At 43.5% G+C, this 18,807-nt stretch overlaps 1 protein-coding gene across 1 annotated transcript in view; it reads right to left on the reverse strand.

Annotated features, from left to right (window-relative positions):
• Positions 1–1,430: 1,430 nt before the first annotated feature.
• The window catches only part of TRPC7 (transient receptor potential cation channel subfamily C member 7), a 266,316-nt gene continuing 248,939 nt past the window's right edge, over positions 1,431–18,807 (reverse strand). The window contains exons 9-12 of the mRNA XM_042781375.1: positions 13,979–14,200; positions 13,211–13,291; positions 4,226–4,301; positions 1,431–1,600 (exon numbers count right to left, since the gene is read on the reverse strand). Coding sequence (XP_042637309.1) covers positions 1,431–1,600; positions 4,226–4,301; positions 13,211–13,291; positions 13,979–14,200 — 549 coding nt within the window. The remainder of the gene's footprint in view (positions 1,601–4,225; positions 4,302–13,210; positions 13,292–13,978; positions 14,201–18,807) is intronic.

Here is an 18,807-nt window from a genome sequence, read left to right on the forward strand (position 1 = left end):
AAAAATATATATATATATATTGTCCGTGAAGATATGTATCTTGAAACATGAGCCCCTCTCCGTATGTGTATTTGTATATATATTTTCCCTGCTTTGGTTTCTGTGTCCTTCCAGGGCAATTGCAAAGCACTGGAATCTGTAACCCTGATCCTCCTCACAGGCTGCCGTGAAGATTCAGTGGACTGATGTTTGCAGAGCCCTCAACAGAGTGCCTGGCACAAATGAAGTACTCAGTATGTCAAGCTATTTATATTAAGGTTTCCTTAAGACCAGTGACATCTTCTGTAACTGGCTCAGAATGGGTATTGTTTGGGACTGGGCCGCCCTCTGGTGGCAGTTCCCCCTACTCACACCTGGGCCCCTCCGTCCGAGAGGAGCTTTGAGACTCCATTTTCCTGACACTCTTACCTCCTCCCACACATAACCCCAAACACCAGGGAAAGGCTGAGAGAAAATATTCCACTTTTCTCACCATTTCCTTTGTCTGCTTCGTGACCTTGGTGAGGTTTGGGTCACTAGGGCTGGGGGCAGGAAAGGGCTTGGGGATGAGGATGGAGGCCAGAACTTCTTGGAGGTCCTGGCTGTGTTGACTCTGGGTGGTTGGCACTTTTCCTCCTTCACACATGCCCTATTCCTCTCTCAGAGCTCCCCTGGTTTTGTGGTTCCCAGCCCCCTCCGCCTCCCCAGGAGGCCTCCAGGCAGCATATCCACAGAGGCTCCCCAAGCTATTATGAGGTAATTTTATTTCTTTCCATTTTAGGTAAAAATAGTAAATACAAGATAATCTTATTAAAGGTAAAAATACATCATTTGGATTTTGTTCTCTAAACAGTTCTACCTACAGTACAATTTTTGATTTCAGATTTTGAAACTTTTTTTTTTTTTCTTATAAACAAATAGAACTATGTTGCTATTAGGCTATCTGTGTTCTCATCTGGCACTTAAGAATAGATCACAGGTCACCTCCCGGTTCTGTTTGGATGGTCTGAATCAGTGTGTGTGCATGGGTGGTGGGAGGGAGAGAGAAAGGGCTGGTGGAATGAGGTGGTCTATCTTCCCAGGGCACAGAGAGCTGCTGTCCCATGTGCAATGGAAGGGCACATGTGCATCCAAGATGGCCTCTGCCTGCTCTGGCCACAGGAAATATTTCAACTGTGGCTGGACTAAAAGTCTCATAAGCCTCACCAGGACACTTCCTCCCCTCCTCCTGTGGTAGCTTCTCTTACCAAACAACCTAGATTGACAACACTTCTGAGTCCAGGCAGGACACTGGGCTGGAGATACCACAATGCTGCCTGACAATGAGCCGGTGAATCCCCCTTAGTGTCCTAGGGGAGTGGGCCTGGGACCCGTCCCCACCAGAGCTGGTGGCCAGGTATCCAACCTGGCCTAGGATTGCTGGTAGAAGTCACAGATGCCAATGTGGGCTGTTAAATGTCTTTGCCCTTGTTCACCCTCAGGTGGTCTTTGTTTAAGTTCTTTCCAAACTTCTCACTGAGCTGTTGGATCAGGTCTGCCAACTCGCCAGTAGCTTGAGATTTTTCTTCAAGGAGCTCATAGCGCAGGCTGGAGATGTCTTGCTTGATTTCCTTCAGTTCACCTGGAAGGACAGAGGAGTTTTTAGGAGCTCTGGTGGTCTAGTGATGAAGGCATTTGGCTGCTAACCAAAAGGTTGGTTTGAACCCACCATCTGCTGTAGGGAAAACTCTGCTTCTCTAAAGATTTTGCAGCCTTGAAAACCCAATGGGAGTCACCATGAGCTGGAATCGACTCAATGGCAGTGAGTTTGGTATTTTGGATGGGCAAGTAGACAGGGTTCATCCAGCGTACAATTGGAGCATTCCTCTCTCCAGCAGAATGTTGGGTTGCTGGGCCAGCCTGCCAGTCGTGGAGGTGAGGGGGTGGGTGCTCTGTTTTGACTGAAGTACTATTCACTTCCCACCACTAGAGGATGCCCCCCTCCCCCATTTAAAACCTGTCCCCCATTCCTGGAACACCTCTCTGTTCAGGGTTTTAGGTTTGATGGAGAAGTGACAATCAGGGTCATGGACTATGTCTAGCACCTTGTTCACATCATGATTATTAGACTGTTGGTCTCAGAGTCAATAAAGGCAGATCAGTTAATTGGAAAATTTATTTTCAAGATGTTCCACGTTTTGTTCTGCTCTTATTTACAGAAAGGAGAAACTCCCGAGTGTGTGAAAAGAATGGCTCGCCACAGTCGATATAGCTACTGAGCTGGCCAGTGTCACAAGAATGAGCAGGTAGCTGAAGCAGGATTCATTTGAAACGTGCTACCACCACTGCCTCACAAATAAAGCTGCGACAATGCCTGCTGCCTCCTCCTTTGGTAACAAGGGACCCCCAAGTGGGGACTTCTGCTTTTTGCATCTATAGTGAACCACGTGGTTAGAAATCCATATGAGTCTGGGCAGTGGGAATCTTTTTATTGACCACATAGGGGAGCTGAAAGGTTCTTTCTTGATGTTATAGATAATGCACTTGACCCAAGTGAGACTCCACTGCCTGTGGACACATTATTCATATTGAATTTTTAAAGAATAATTTACATGCATATAATGCAAAAGTCTTAAATGTACAGCGTGATCTGCCTTGACAAATGCATTACTCCCCCCCTTTTTTTTAAATCATGAACTTAACTCATCCCAGTTTCATGGTGTAATTCTAGTGGCATGAAACCTGGATAACTCCACATTCCTTAACCAATAATTCTTTTCTATCACAATTGCATACTAATTGAGGCTGGCTGCCATGACCCCTGGCAGTTTTATGTTTGAGACCCAAAAGTAGAGGGGGGGCGGTTCTCAGCCCCTAGACAATGTCAGTGTAGTCAGTCTAGTTGTTGTGGATTTACAGGCTGCCTTGCACAGTCTAGTTGCTGCGGATGTGCAGCTTGGATGCCCCAGGGTGAAGCAAAGGGCCATTTTACACAGGAGTACTAAGTGACCAAGCTCTTTTGGTAGCTCCCAGTGGCCCCAGTGAGGCAGAGACTTAGTGCCTTCACTAAGGATAAGGCTGTTTCGAGACAGCATTTGTTGATCTTAGGTAGCTCATGAAGATTAGGTACCTGGCATGGGATAATCCACTTTTCACTTAAGAGTAACTACTTAAAACACACTGGAAAAGAACCCAAACAATGAAAACAATGTACTTCACAAATGCAGTGTGCCTCAGAATCACTTGGTGGTGTTGCCAAAATGCAGAGTCCTGGGCCCACCCCAGAGATGTCAATTCATTAGGTACAGGCAGGGTCCAAGGAATCTTCATTTTCAGCAAGTGATTCTAATTCTGAGAGCTGGCTGCCATGAAAGCTTGGAGCTGAGACAAGGCAGGGTCAGCTGGTAAGAAATTGGGTTGGTGGCAGAATCTGAAAATGGTGCATGGTCTACTCACTCTGTCCCTGTGCCCACAGAACGAGATGCAGGCAGGGGAATTCTGGGCCATCCAGAACTCAAGGGACATGGGGACAGACTCATTGTAGGCATTGCTGTGGTAGGCAGAATAATGTCCCCCTTACCCCCAAGCCAAAGATGTCCACATGTGAATCCCTGGTGTTCTGTCTGTGAATATGTTAACATTACATGGTAAACAGAGCTAAGGTTGTGAATCAGATGCCCTTAAAATAGGGAGTTTACTCTGGATTATCTGGGTGGACTCAGACTACTTACATGAGCTCTTAGAAGTAGAAAAGGGAGGTCAGAAGAATGGGTCAAAGAGAAGCAATGACAGAAGAAGCAAGAGAGATGTCAGGGTGAGGAGAACTCAATGCTCTGCTGCTCGTTCTGAGATCTAGGGGTCATGTGCAGAGACTGGAGAGGCCTCTAGGAGCTAAAAGTAGCTCTAGCTGATAACAGCAAGGAAATAGGGACCATAGTCCTACAAATGCATGGAACCAAATTCTGTCAACTACATAGTCAATCTGGAAACATTGTCACCAGAAGGGGATGATACCTTCCTACACCTTGATTTTAGCCCAGCAACTGCTCCCATAAAGATTATAGCCTAGGAAACCCTTTGGGGCAGTTCTACTCTGTCATATAGGTTTGCTATGAATTGGAACTGACTTGATGGCACATAACAAAAACAATGACCCATTTAAGACTTCTGACCTATAGAACTCTAAGAGGACAAATTTGTGATGTTAAGATACCAAATTTGTGGTATTTTGTTATGGCAACAACAGGAAACTGATACAATCACTTACCTTCATTGACTTCATCATTTTCTCTATCCACCTGGGCCTTCAGGACATATCTTTTTATGAGCCTTTTCATGATTTTCTGAAATCACAAAACACAAAGGATCAAAAAACTTGGTCCAGCACAGAGTAACCTTCAGGGTGTCTGCATGGTGCCCCTTTCTACAAAGGACATGGTCAGTCTGGGGTCCTGTGCTAGTGGGAACCTAGACAAGTCTCTCTGCTTAACTCCATCTCCCCAGGAGTAAATATCCACCTGACCAAGAACAGAATGCTTCTCAATTATATAAAGCTAAGCCAAGGTGAGAGAATCATCTTAGATTGATAGGCTTTGATCAAGGATCCTAGCCCTGGCTCTACCTGACTTCCTTTGTGACCCTGGCCAGTCATCCTCTTCTCTGGAACTCAGTTCTGAAACACTTTCTTCTATTTATTCCAAGACATGATATGATCAGGAAGGAATATTGGTGAAGCCTTAGCAGGCCAGCCCACATGGAACTGCATGACTTAGGGAAGACAGTGAGAGGTGTACTGTTCATGAAACAAGATTTACTTAGTATAAAGATCAGGACCAGGCTTGGAAAATTCCTACCGGAAGCAGAAACAGATATAGCCAAGCCTCTGGAAGCTTTGCTGAGACACCACTTCCTATGAAAGCCCACACACCTGACCCTGTACTGTCAGTCACATTGGAGGAGAAGGAGTTGACCTTCATGTTGCATTTATTATGCAGATACTGTATTCTTTACGCAAACAAGGCATGAATAAACACTTAGGAGACACCAAGAATAGAGCCATGTGTAAGGAAGACTGCAGGAGGTGAACTTTGGATTTTGCTAGCAGTTGTTCCAGGGTTCCTGAGAAATCACAGCGTTTATAAATATTCTGATAGCCGAGACTTCTGAGTCTTGCAAGAGATGAACAGCATGATAAAGAGGCAGGGATTTCCCTGCTCCTTGGTCATCCCTGCCTGTGTCCTACTAACCTGCTCATACCTGAGGACAGATGGTACAGAGACAACATTTTCTAGACTAAAGAAACCTGCAGGGACCTGAATTCTGCCCCTAGCTTTGCTGTGTGACATCAAGTGGATGTTCTCTCTGACTTCATGAGCTCAGGAAAAGCTTTCAGCATGTAAAAGGGAACTGAACTGCTGGGATGCAAAAACTGGAGGATTTAACTCATTATTTTCACCAAGGGGTGGTTCTGTCTATGCCTTCAATGGTGAAGACCTTAGCAAGGAGGGGTGTCCTATCCCTGTGGGACTTCAATTAAATGCAGCAAAGCTCTCTGCTCTGAGCCTCTGAGTCAGCTCATTCAGGCCAGGGCTGCCCTATGCTCAGCTCTCAGGCTCTTGGTCTACTTGGCTCTATGGTTTGCATAGTGATCTAATTTCAGGCTGAACAGCTAATTAGCAAGTTGCCTTCATGCTGCTACTTCTCAGAGAGGCCCAGATTTGATCATATTAGTGGCTAAACTGCTGTGCTAAATTTCTCAGTGACTTTCTTCTACTCAGTAAAACAGTTTACCTAACTTGCAAGAATATTTATCTTTTCATGAGACTCTGTAAAGCTGTTTTCACTTTGGATGAGAAAAACAAAATAAAAGGAAAAACAAACACTTTCTCCTGAACCAATTCTCATAGGAAAAAAAAGAAAACCCCAGAAAACCAGTTACCTCAGTATCTGCCATTCTTACTGAATAAGAAATTTAGAAGGATTCTTCCTCTACAGACTTTCAGATAAGGGGTGTCTAGTTATAATTTTGTTGTCTTTTCAAGGAAAATCTCAAGAATGAAGAATTCCTCAGTTTCTGGATCTATCAATTGGAGGGCATTAATATTTATGATAGGAGCTCTGGTAGCATGGTGCCTAAGGCATTTGACTGCTAACCAGAAGGTTGGCAGTTCAAACCCACCAGCCACTCCTCGGAAGGAAGGTTGGGCAATCTACTTCTGTAGTGATACTGCGTCAGAAACCCAAGGAGGGGTTGCTATGAGTCAGGTCCGACTCGATGGCACATAACAACAACAACAACAACGTTAAGCCCACCACTAATCTGTCAGTTTGTTGTACTGTGGTGGTTTGCATGTTGCTATGAGGCTGGAGGCTGTATCACTCGTATTTCAAATACTGGCAGGGTCACCCACAGTGGACAGGTTTCAACAGAACTTCCAGACTACGACAGACTCAGAAGAAGGAACAGGCCATCCACTTCTCAAAGTATTGACCAGTGAAAACCCTATGAGTAGCAGTGAAACACTGTCTGATGTATTACTGGAAAACTTTATGAATAGCCCTGAAGCATTGTCTGATATAGTGCTGGATGATGAGCCCCTCAGGTTAGAAGGCACTCAAAATATGACTGGGGAAGAGCTGTCTCCTTAGAGTAGAGTCGTTCTGTTGTACATAGGGTCTCTATGAGTCAGTGCTGACTCAATGGCACCACCTAACAACAAGAACAACAACAACAACAGCATAATGTTAAGCTGGAGACCAGAAGTGATATATTCTCTATTCTATGAGTAGAATCTTTTCACAGTTAAGACAATAATCATAGTCTCCCTGCTTAGCAAATGTATCTAGTAGGTACAACACAAACTGATCGTTGTTGTTACTGTTATATGCCGTCAAGTTGGACCCGACTCATAGTGACCCCTCCTTGGGTTTCCGGGGCAGTATCACTACAGAAGTAGATTGCCCAACCTTCCTTCTGAGGAGTGGCTGGTGGGTTTGAACTGCCAGCCTTCTGGTTAGCAGTCAAGTGCCTTAGGCACTATGCTACCAGAGCTCCTACAAACTGATTAATTTAGGTTATTCCATAGTATATGTGTAGACGTGATCCCACTCACAAGCATTCTTAAATGCAGAGTAGCTCTTTGAGGTGAAAGGAGAAAGGTTAGAAAAAAGAAATAAAGAAATGAATATATTGAATGCTTCCTTTAGGCCAGCAGTTGTGTTAGCCTCTTTGACAAACATGACCTCATTGAATCCTCCCAGAAATCTGGTGAAATGGAAGCTATCATTTCCATTTACAGATGAGGACACCAAGGTCTAAAGCTAGCTGACTTCTCCAGGGTCACACAGCTGAGAAGTGGCAGCTCTTGGAATTAACCAAAGCTGGGGCTTCATCCAAGCTTCATCAAAAGGTGAAGCACAAGCTGTTTTGTGGAATAAGATGCAGGATACTGCCTCCCATTGGTCAAAGAGGGTTGGGATACTTCTGGGTAGTAATTTGTCCTTTTAGAAACCATGAAATTCTAAGGCAGGAGAAATCTTCAGCTAGATTTCAGAGGATGGGTAGCATTATCCAATTGCTGTCCCTTGGAGAAGAAGGTCACTGGTATGTCATTGGCATGAATGCCTATGACTTACTCTTGAACACTGGCATACTTAACTTGAGCTAAAGTTTCTACAGTCCTGCTGCTTAAAGAGTAGAAAAGCAAAGGTTTGTTTTTAAGTCTCTCAACATGCACTAGGATTGTAGAGACTTAATTAAAAAAACAAAACAAAAAACAAACTCACTGCCGTTGAGTCAATTTCAACTCGTAGTGATCCCTCCTTGAGTTTCCAAGTTGGTATCACTATATGGAAGTAGATTTCCCAACCTTCCTTTGAAGGAGTGGCTGGTGAGTTTGAACCACTAGCCTTCTGGTTAGCAGCCAAATGCCTTAGGCACTACACCACCAGGGCTCCCGTTTATCACTACGGAAGTAGATTGCCCAACCTTCCTTCCGAGGAGTGGCTGGTAGGTTTGAACCACCAGCCTTCTGGTTAGCAGTCAAAAGCCTTAGGCACTATGCCACTAGAGCTCTTAGAGATTTAATATATCAAAGTAGAATTGACTGAGCTTCCTACCTACCTCTAGTTCACTTTCAGGAGTGACAAATACCCTACAGAAGACCACTGTGACTGCCTGTCAATTGCTTTGAGACATCAGGTCCTAACTCTCTGTGGTATGTGCATGTTGGATAACTTGGAATCTGCAAAAGAAAGATTCCAGTCTTGCCTCTAGAAAGTCTTAAATGGTTGGAAAATGCCTCAAAGTTCTATTTACCTTGGATGCCACAGCAGAAATCTGATACCAGACAATATGGACACTAATAATCTCTCCTTCTTCACTATGAGGTGAAAAGTATTTGAAATATCTCATTATTGTCCCACAGAGCCTCTTCACTTCATGAAGGTAATAAACTTTCTCCAGGTGAATATGTCCTTGTTGGTGGTGGCAGCATTCCTCACTCTGCTCCCATGCATTTAGCAGGTGCTGAAGATGAACATATTTAGGGATACTGTTCAGGCAAAAAAACTAATAGAGTGAATGGGAATGAGATGCCCAATGGATAAGAATGGTCTAGGGAGGAAGGCACACACTCCACCCCACCCAGACTCTAAGGGGCCAGATGGTCTATGGCTGCTGCTGAAGGGGAAAATAGAAAGAATTTCCTAAGTCTTTCTATGGAAGAGGCAACTCTTTAAGTGCAGGCAGGGTAGCTAATGACACAGACAAGAAAGAGAACACACACTGTACATTGAAGATGGCCAATGAAGTAGAATCCAGAGGGAGGGAATGTTGCCACCTAGGAAAACAGAAATTGAGGAATGTTTGGAAGAGAGTGGACAAAATGGATCCTAGGATGAGTGATGTGTTAAACTGGGATGTATGAGAAACCAGAAACTAAGAAATAAGCATTGGCAAAGTGCCTATCCTATTTGCTTTTATTTCTACAGTAAAGGCCATCTAGAAGGTGAGAAAGAACTCCCTACTGGGTTTTCAGGAGGGGATTGTATCATAAAGATTGGGGCTTATTTGAATGATGAACTCTACCTAGATTTTATATTTATTTGGGATATGGCTTGTGCTTTGCCTATGAATGAAATATACCTCTCTGAGTGTAAGTATATGGGGTCTGTGCACACCCTAACAATTTGACACACTGGGTCGTGGAACAGGTCACAGGTATGCCTTAAAAGAAGGCATGCTTTGGTCATCTCACTAATATTATAGTTTTTGTCCCACTGTTTACTGGGCCCAGATTGGAAAAAAAAAGATTGAGATGTAAGGAACTAATTTTGTGAAAAATAACAGTTCAGACACCCCTGAATCTAAGAAAAGCAAAGCACAGAGAGCCTCTGAAGTCTGAAAGAACTGTTTTCCTTTAGAACAAAGAGCCCAAATAAAGTTAAAGGATTGTCAAGTTAAAATAAACACCTAAAACACTAAGTTTGAATGATCAAGCAGATCTAATGAAGAGACAGAAAGGAAACAGAAGCTTAAAACCTAAGTGTATGAATGATGGTGTTTTCGTCTTATTAGGAATGCTACAGAATCCCTCAGAACCACAACAGTTGGGATGCTGTCAGCACATGTACTCAGGAAGATGACAATTCTGGGTATGGCCTGGAAGTGAGAAAGAGGGAGTAGATTGTGTTCCTATGTCCACTGAACTTTTGGGAACTTCTTTGGGAGTAGAGAAATTCAACTTGGAAGGCCACCAGTGGGCCTAAGAAAACAGATGCGCCACTATCAAATCCCTGTGCAAGTCCATCCTTCTTCCTCACATGTTGCTGCCAAGTGATAACAAAAGTGCCTTCTCTTGCTCCTTGCCTCCTCACCTCAGGCTTTAAAGGTTCATGTAGATCTCTTCCCAGTGTCTGTAAAACTTAGGCAGGCATGTTGTCAGTGAGGGCAAACATTGATATACAGGTGGATAGATGGGTGGACAGGCTGAATGATTAGGTATGTCTATGCAGGGGGAGTGTGCCCATGACTATGTATAGGGAAGTATGTTTATGTTCTGTAAGAATTTCCAGGTACATAGTAGAGTTGACAAGGGACAAGGTTGTAGTGACTTCTTGGCCACAGCCAGCAACCCAGAAGGAGTGGGTAGTTGGACCATGGTCACAGGGGACATTAAGCTCAATTGGCATAAAATACTACACAAAAACATTGTTCCACATCCTACTTTGGCAAGTAGCAAATGGGATCTTAAAAGCTTGCAAGTGGCTATCTATATGCAATGATTTGTCTCTCCTCATCCAGAGCAAAAAAGAATGAAGAAAACTAAAGATGCACAGACACAATTCATCCAGGGGACTGGTACACCATGCGATCCTCAGCCTATATGACTATGAGACCAGAATAACTAGATGGTGCCCCGCTACCACTGTCAATCACTCGGAGGGGGATCTATGCAGGAGGTCCTGGATAGAATGGGAGAACAATGTAGAACAAAACTCAAAATCACTCCTGTGGCTTCCAGCCAAACAAAAGACAGGCATATGAGCTGAACATTTACATTAGGAAGGTATACTCCTTGGAGAGATCAATCATGGGAAAATAGAAGGGCTGTGTATGCACAGGGAGACAGGGAGGCAGGAGTGCATGGGAGGGAAGGATACAGGGAAGAGGTGGCTATGGGGAGGAAGTGGGAGACAGCTGTTGCATTGTGGGAAGTTGCAGTCAATGTCATGAGACAAAGTGTATGTGAGCTGCTGTATGGAAGATGAATTTGCTCTGTAAACTTTCATCCAAATCACAATAAAATTAAAAAACAAAACAGAACTTAGGCAGGCAGGTTCTGAGGGAGGCTAAGAAGATGAATAATGAACAAATGCCCAGGCATTATGATGTAGAGAGAGAGGTGCCTTTCCAAGTCAGACAGAGATCAACAAGCTGTGTGACCTTGGTCAAGTCACTTAACCACTGAGCCTTCAGCTACAAAACGTTAAAGATACTGCATCTCTCCTGGGACTAAAGTGAGACTATCTCTGGGCTAGTGTCTAGCCAGCCCCAGCTATCCTTTAGTGTCATCTCAAGGTTTACTCATATCATGACATAAGCAGGTGATGATGGCCCAAGAAGATGCCCGGAGATGTCAAAGAGGATGCAGGCTGAGCAAGGAGCAAATGTGCAAATGCCAAGAGCTCCTCTGCTCCCATTTGCTGTCCTCTCAACCCTTTACCTCCGAGCCCAATTTTCCTTTCTTCTTTTCTGTGGCAACTATTTGATTAAGTAGCCCCAGGCTTTTCTCGGTGGATTCAAAAAATACAAGGTGAGCAAAGCTTTCCAAGGTCATCAGGAGCCTGAAGCTGCAAACCAACCAATCTCTGTAATCACAGCAGGAAACTCTTGGGGAGATTTAAGCAGCAGGGACTCAGCCAGTGATGATGGAAGATAGAAATGGGCTCACTCAGACTGTGCTGAAAATGGTCTTGCTCATGAAGGATTCATTCTGGGTACAGAACATTCACACATATCACTCCTTTATCTCAGAAGCAAATTCTGCTTACAACCCAAAAGACATTTGGCCCTAACTCGTTATAGTCTTCTATCTTCTTGGTGCTACAGATAATCTATTATCCTCTCTGAGAAGTTGACAAATAAAAATCCTTCCAATGATCAAAGGATTTGGCTTGTGAAATAACTCAAAGCAGGTCAAACTGGTCACTCTAATTTTGTGCATGATTAAATACAAGATTTTCCCATTGCCAATTTTCAGCCTGTGTCATCTGATAAAACTGTAAATGCTTTGAGGGATGAGCCATTTCTTAATTGTACAATTAAGTCCTCCTAACTGCACAGCTGGCTTCTTCTAAAATATGGACAGAGATTGAATTAGAGACCTGTGTCTGGAAGATGCTAAATTTGTAATTGCTTGTTTTGGGAAGGTGGCACCATGGACACGTCATCTGGGCCCAAAGGAACTCTCAGGACAACTTCAAATTTACATCTGAGAATAAATGATCAGGATGGATAAAACTGCTGATCACTGAGAAGTAAGAGGTAGGAAAAGAAGGACCTGCACTTTTATGATCAATGACATGTAGTTGCCATTTATCACTGGCTCATGGGCAGTCTACTTCCATAGAGATATCACCTCGGAAACATAAGGAAGGGTCGCTATGAGTGGAGTGGGAATCGACTTGACAGCAGTGAGTTTGGTTTTTGTGTATGGGCTAATTTAAGCTGATATAGAGATCTGGCATTAATTGCCAAGAAAAATGTAAGGACTTCAAGTATAAAAGGTCTTTTTGTAAATTTGTAAAGCAAAAGACTCTGAAGGGTGGCAGTCTAAGTTAGGTGCTCAGTGAAGACACCAATTCCAGTTGGTGGCTTAGGGCAGACACCTGGGAGTCCACCCTATCAGCAGGTTCCATTTGCTATGCCTCCAGAACAGACACTGAATCTGTCTGCTTTTTTTGGTTGCTCTACTCATACATACCTGATCCAAGCCACCCATAATCCCTTGTACCTGGACGACTGTCACATCTTCCTCACTGGTCTCCCTGCTTCCACTATTGCCCCCACTGTTGTCATTAGAGCAGCCAGAATGGTTGTCTTAAATCCTAATTGCGCCCCCCCCAATTAAAACCTTCCACTTCCCTCTTAGAAAACTTAGAATAAAATGCATATTTTGACTTTGGTCTGGCCCCTCTGCCTTCCTCTCTGACCTCAGTTTCCACCATTCTTCCCTGCTCACTATGAGCCTTAGGGCTCCAGCTGCTTTGGACCTGCCAAGCTTCACCCTTGAGCCTTTGCTGATGCTCTTCCTCTGCTTGGAAGGCCCCTCCCCTTTTTCCCACATGGCTGCCTCCTTCTCATGTATGAGGTCTTAACTACCTTCCCCTCTCCTTGATGATGAGTCCTTTGATAACTATATATAAGCAGGAATTCTTAGTTTTCTCATTTATGCACCCTACTGTTTCCTTCTTGGCACCTTTATCAATTTGTTGGTATACATCTGTGTGTTTATTTGTTCATTCTTCATTGTCAATCTCCCTCATTAGATTGGAGGTGCCACTGAGATAGGGACTATGTCTGCACAACCAATAAGTAGCAAAGTGCCTGGCATACAGTGGGCACTTAGTAAATATTTGTTGAATGAAGGAAGGAATGAAGCTTAGTTCTGGGAAAATGACAAAGCTAGGGAAATAAATCCATATCCTAATAGAATCAACTTCTGCCCATGTTTGGGAAAGGGGTGGTTACCTGGTATCTGGTGGGCTTGCTGAAAGTATTATTTGCAGTCAGGTTTTCAGAATTCCTCATGCCAGGCTGGTAGCGAGTCTTCTGGAAGAAAACACCCCCAAACACACATCCATGCATCCCTACATTGTAGGACTTGAACAGCATGCACATAGGGGGCTGTCTCTAAAAGGGGGACACCCAGGAGGCTGACATGCCTATGGCTGCTTGGCTTCCCAGAACACTGTTCCTGGGAACTTAAACTAAAAAATTCTGTAAGATATTAACAGATGTCACAGTCTATTGTTTGGTCAAACTTCCATGGGAAGCATGAGATTAAACAAAATTATAGTAGTGTCTTTCCTGCAGGACTTCTCCAAGGTTTTAATATGATAATAAACATTGAGAATGTCCAGGTGGGGGAGACTGTAGGCAGGGAAACTTTTTTTAAGAGACCATGCTCCAACGTACTTTCTGGGAAAAGCTACTTCATTTCCAAGCCCACTAAGGAGTTCCCTTCTGTGGGGTCATGGCTCAGCCAGGCAGTTTAAGTCCTCAGCAATGCATCTCTCCAAGGAACTGAAAGAAGAAGGGGAAGTGGAATTGGGAGGAGAGGAGCACCTCTGCTGGTGTTCATCCTTTGCTCATGTGCTTGGAAGATTCTGAGGCGCCAGGCCCCTCTAGCCCCTGACTTGCCTTATATCTGGGGCCTTCATGTGAATCCAGCACACACAAGTCCCCCTTCCTGCTCCTGCTGCTCTCGCTAGTGGAAACAAACTGGATGCTGCCTACCTTGAATTTGGAATTCAGCATGCCCATTTCAAGGTCATTTTCACAGCTTTTGGCCTTAGATTTGCAAAGTTTTATGAGGCACATCTTGATTCTCATTATGAAATAATAAAATGATTTAGGACTTGGCACTAGATTAAAAGGAGCAGGTAGAGTTCTTCCTTCATCGAAGTAAGACAGCCAGAGCTTTGCTCGAGCAAATTTCCACTCCACGTCTGCATCCTCCTGTGGGACAAGAGAAAAAATAACACACCATCAAAGGCCATCATTTAACAACCAAGCTAAATTTGAGGAGGAGAGACACAGTCTACAATTCTTGAGAGCAGATACCTAGACCGGATTCTAACTACTGCATTGTGAGTGATGTTCTCCCTTGGAACCCACAGCACAAGATGCGGTTTGGCCTAAAGAATAACATAGAATCTGTAAAACATTGCATAACGTGGATGAACTTGGAGAACATTATGGTGAGCAAAATAAGTCAATCACAGAAGGACAAATATTGTACTAATCCATTATCATAAAAGTAAAGGAATGGTTTATATATGGAAGGAAATTTTCTTTGTTGGTTACCAGGGGTGGGAGGGGAGGGGATGGAACACTGTTAGATAGGTAGAGATAAGTATTGATTTGGGTGAAGAGAAGGGCTATGTACCAAATAGGAGTGATCAACATGGTGGTACTGAGGAAGTGGAAGACAGAGAGGTACATGGGAGGTGCAAACAACAAAGATGAACCCTTTTGCACATACAGTACTGTGTTGTTAGTGAAGACAAACATAGGTATACAGGCGGATACATGGGTGGACAGGCTGAATTATTAGGTATGTCTATGCAGCAGGGAGTGTACCCAAGACCATGTATAGGGCTGGCAGATAATGGTTCTACAAATGTATTTGCATGTTCTGTAAGAATTTCCAGGTGTATAGTAGAGCTGACAAGGGACAAGGTTGTAGACATTTCTTGGTCACAGCCAGCTACCCAGAAGGAGTGAGTAGTTGAACCTATGGGTTCGGGACCATAGTTGCAGGGGACATCAAGCTCAATTGGCATAACATACTACACAAAACATTATTCCACCTCCTACTTTGGAGAGTAGTGACTGGGATCTTAAAAGCTTGCAAGCAGCCATCTAGATGCAATGATGGGTCTCTCCTCATCAAGAGCAAAGAAGAATGAAGAAAACCAAAGATTCATGGAAACAATTATTCCTTGTGACTGGTACATCATGCAATCCTCAGCCTATATGACTAGCAGACCAGAAGAACTAGATGGTGCCCTGCTATCACTGTCAACCACTTGGAGGCAGATCTATGGAGGAGATCCTGGATAGAGAGGAAGAACAATGTGGAACAAAACTCAAAATCATTTGGAAAAGAAAAAAGGGGAGAGGACCAGGTTTGCTTGTCTGATAGAGCCTGCTGGAACCAGAGACTATGGTCCCTAGCTGTCCTTCAGTTCTGGAATTGAACCCACACCTGTGGCTTCCAGCCAAACAAAAGACAGGCATATGAGTTGAACATTTACATGAGGTAGATACACTCCTTGGAGAGAACAATCATGGGAGAAAGAAGGGCTGTTTATGCACAGGGAGACAGTTCAGTGGGTAGGAGTGTATGGAGGGATGGACACAGGGAAGTGAAGTGAGAGGGGAGCTGTTGCATTGGGGTAAATTGTAGTCAATGTCATGAGACAATGTGTGTGAACTGCTGTATGGAAAGTGAATTTTCTCTGTAAATTTTCACCCAAATCACACACACATACAAAGATAGGGTTTGGCCCCACTACAACTACCTGACTTTTCTCTACCCAACTCCTCATGATTCATTGCTGAAAGCCTCAGGCAGTTCATGCTACCCCTCCTTAGTCTCCACTGGGTATTTCCACCAACATTCTCCACTTGCCACTTATTAAATAACTTTTCTCACTGCCCCTTCATCTTCTTATCAATTGACTTTGTACAGCTCTGCTAACTGCCTCACCAACCACCATAGCATCAAGGTGTTAGTCTTTGAGAGTAGTGCAGTCCAGTAGAAATAGAATGTAAGCCACAGAAGTAGTTACAATATAAAAAAGTAATATGTTATCATTTCAACATGTAATAATTATAAAAATTATTTATTAGGTAGCTTAAACTTTTTTTTTTTTTTAATACAAAGTCTTCAAAATTCAGCATATATTTAAAGGAGTCCCCAGATGGTGCAAACAGTTAAAACTCTGGACTACCAATCAAAAGTTAGTGGTTAGAACCCATGCAGAACCACCTCGGAAGACAGTTCTGGCTATCCGCTTCCCAAGAGTCACAGCCTTGAAAACCTATAGAGCAGTTATACTCTGCACATATGGGGTTGCCATGAGTTGGAATTGAGTTGACAGCAACTAACAACATTTTACACTTAATGTTGTTGTTGTTAGGTGCCATTGAGTCATCCCCAACTCATAGCGATCCTATGCACAGCAGAACAAAACACTGCCTGGTCTTGTGCCAGCCTCATGATCCCTGCTATACTTGAGCCCATCATTGCAGCGACTGTGTCTATCCATCTCATTGAAGGCCTTCCCCTTCTTTGTTGACCCTCCACTTTACCAAGCATTATATTCTTCTCCAGGGAATGGTTCCTTCTGACAACATGACCAAAATAGGTGAGATGAAGTCTGGCCATTTTCGCTTTCAAGGAGCATTCCGGCTGCACTTCCTCCAGGACAGATTTTTTAGTCCTTTTAGCAGACCATGGTACTCTTAGCATTCTTTTTCAGCACCACAACTCAAAAGCATTAACTCTTCTTCTGTCTTCCTTCTTCACTGTCCAGCTCTCACGTGCATAAGAGGTGACTGAACTTATAGGATACCTCAATTTGGGCTAGCCACCTTTCAAGTGCTCAATATCCACATGTGGCTAGTGGCTACCATATTAGATAGCACAGTTTTAGAAAGTGTGTTTCTTATTGGTTAGAGCATTGCCAGGATGTTAAGAGATTTAACATATGTAATTCAAGGGGAACAAAACCTGACTATAGTTTGCAGGAGGTAATCCATCTGGGGTCTGTTCCCTGGAAGTGGTATTTGGTTTAAACCTCAGATCTGTTCCTTGTGAGTTGGTGTCAATGCCAGAATGCTGATGGGCCCCCTGAAAGGCAGCAGGTGTATTATTATCATTATTATTTTCCTATAGACAGGCTTCTTGATACCTCTCAGGGGGCCCACTCAGCATTCTGGCATTGACACCAGGGCAGTTTGAAGCCAAGAAGCAGATACGGGATTTGGAATCAGACTTGGGTTCAAAACTCATTCTAGCTATGTGCCCTTGGGAAAGGGTTTTGGGTATGTTCATCTGTACAACAGAGCTAACATTGCCATTGACATTGAGCATGTGCTCAATAAACAGTGGGCTCCTTTCCGCATTGCCAGTGGCTACATTCCAAGAAGCTGTGAGCCCAGCAAGAGCCCATGTGAAGTTGTTGGGGTGTACTAGGAGAGTATAAGACCAGAATCCGCCAGTGTGACCATTTTATTTACTTTTGTTGAGACTCTAATGGCACCTATCCTGTCCTGTTGGAGACATCCTCTACCTCTACTGGTCTTATAGACTGGAAGCTTTATGAGGGCAGAGGTTGCTCCTCGGTCTCCGCTATATAACAGAGAGGTGTAACAGGGACACCCTACCTGAGGGGAAGGTTGGTATGATGGTAAAAGCATAGACTATGGAGTCTGTCTGGGTTTAAATTCTAGCTCAGCTCCTTATTAGCTGTGTAACTATGGCAGTTGACTTAGCTGCTCTGTGCCTTAGTTTCCTTATCTGTGAAATGAAGATAATAATACCTACCTTACAGGTATTACAAGGTCTTTTTCATAGATCCTCCAGTTTACCAAGCATAATACCCTTCTCCAGGGGATGGTCCCCTCTGACAACATGACAAGGAGGTGAGATGAAGTCTGGCCATTCTTGCTTCCAAGGAGCACTCTGGCTGTACTTCTTCCAGGACAGATTTGTTAGTTCGTCTGACAGTCCACAGTACCTTCAGTATTCTTCACCAACACCACAATTCAAAAGCATCAATTCTTCTTTGGTCTTCCTTATTCACTGTCCAGCTTTCACATACATATGAAGTGACTAAAAATATCATGGCTTGGGTTAGGCACACCTTAGTCTTCAAAGAGATAACTTTGCTATTCAGCACTTGAAAGAGATATTTTGCAGCATATATGCCAAGTGCCATATGTTGTCTGATTTCTTGACTGCTGCTTCCATTGTGTTGATTGTGGAATCAAATAATATGAAGTCTTTGACAACTTCAAACTTTTCTCCAGTTATCAGGATGCTGCTTATTGGTCCAGTAGTGAGGAATTTTATTTTCTTTATGTTGAGATGTAATCTGTACTGCAAACTGTAGTCTTTAATCTTCATCAATAAATGTTTCAAGCCATCTTCACTTTCAGCAAGGAAGGTTGTGTCGTCTGCATATCACAGGTTATTAATGAGTCCTTCTCCAATCCTGATGCCATGCTCTTCTTCATATAGTTCAACTTCTCAGATTATTTGCTCAGCATATAGCTTGAATAAGTACAGTGAAAGGATACAACCCTGACACACTCACTCCCTGATTTTAAACCAGGTAGTATCCCCTGACTGTGTTCGAATGACAGCCTCCTACTCTATGTACAGGTTCCTCATGAGCACAATTAAGTGTTCTGGAATTCCCATTCTTCTCAATGTTATCCATAATTTGTTATGATCCACACAATCGAATGCTTTTGTATAGTCAATAAAACACAGGTAAACATCTTTCTGGTATTCTTTGCTTTCAGCCAAGATCCATCTGACATCAGCTATG

Source organism: Orycteropus afer, unplaced genomic scaffold (genome assembly GCF_000298275.1).
Source record: "Orycteropus afer afer isolate SDZICR_OR568_19922 unplaced genomic scaffold, OryAfe1.0 scaffold00112, whole genome shotgun sequence".
Taxonomy (NCBI): Eukaryota; Metazoa; Chordata; class Mammalia; order Tubulidentata; family Orycteropodidae; genus Orycteropus; species Orycteropus afer.